Raw genomic sequence first — 615 nt, 5'->3', positions numbered from 1 at the left:
TTCGGCGCAGCTCCGCCCTCCTTGCTGCATATCCTGGCCCCTCGACTTTTTTAGCGGGCCGGTAAAATTCTTTTCATTGTCGGTTCCTGGAGCGCGCCGCGACAAGCGATGTTGGCGAGAGCAGCGTCGTTCGCCGGTCGGGTCTCGTCGCTGCGGCTCGTCGCTGCGGCGCCGCTCGCGCCGGTGGGCCAGGTGCGGCATGCGGGCAAGAAGGCGGGCGGCACTGGCGGCGTGACGCGCTCCTCCAACCCCAAGTACCTCGGCGTCAAGGTGCTCGGTGACCAGGAGTGCAAGGCGGGGAGTGTCCTCGTGCGGCAGCGCGGCATGCGGTTTGTGCCGGGTGAGAACGTCGGGCGCGGGCGCGATGACACGCTATTCGCACTGACGGCCGGCTTCGTCGAGTTCCAAAAGGTCTGGTTCCCCAAGCGACGCCACTTTGTGCATGTCCGGCAGGTCCGCGCTCGACTTGCCCCAGCGATAAATACGCTCGGTTATCCCACGCGCGCCTCACAGCAGGGGGGCGGGTTGAGGCCCCAAGTTTGCCCGCGCCGCGGCGACTCTCCCACCGTCCGCGCCGCCTCAATGCCCTCACAGGGAGACCAAGCCGATGTGCTT

At 67.0% G+C, this 615-nt stretch overlaps 1 protein-coding gene across 1 annotated transcript; it reads left to right on the top strand.

Annotated features, from left to right (window-relative positions):
- Positions 1–201: 201 nt before the first annotated feature.
- EMIHUDRAFT_50638 (hypothetical protein) lies at positions 202–414 on the top strand (the record flags this gene model as incomplete). The annotated part of the gene is made up of 1 exon (XM_005764358.1): positions 202–414. A coding segment is annotated over one exon (213 nt), but the record flags the coding sequence as incomplete, so codon positions are not given.
- Positions 415–615: the final 201 nt, after the last annotated feature.

This window comes from Emiliania huxleyi (assembly GCF_000372725.1).
Source record: "Emiliania huxleyi CCMP1516 unplaced genomic scaffold EMIHUscaffold_5951, whole genome shotgun sequence".
Taxonomy (NCBI): Eukaryota; Haptophyta; order Isochrysidales; family Noelaerhabdaceae; genus Emiliania; species Emiliania huxleyi.
Note: the sequence above shows the minus strand (reverse complement) of the source record. Positions and strands in the feature narration are given on the sequence as shown.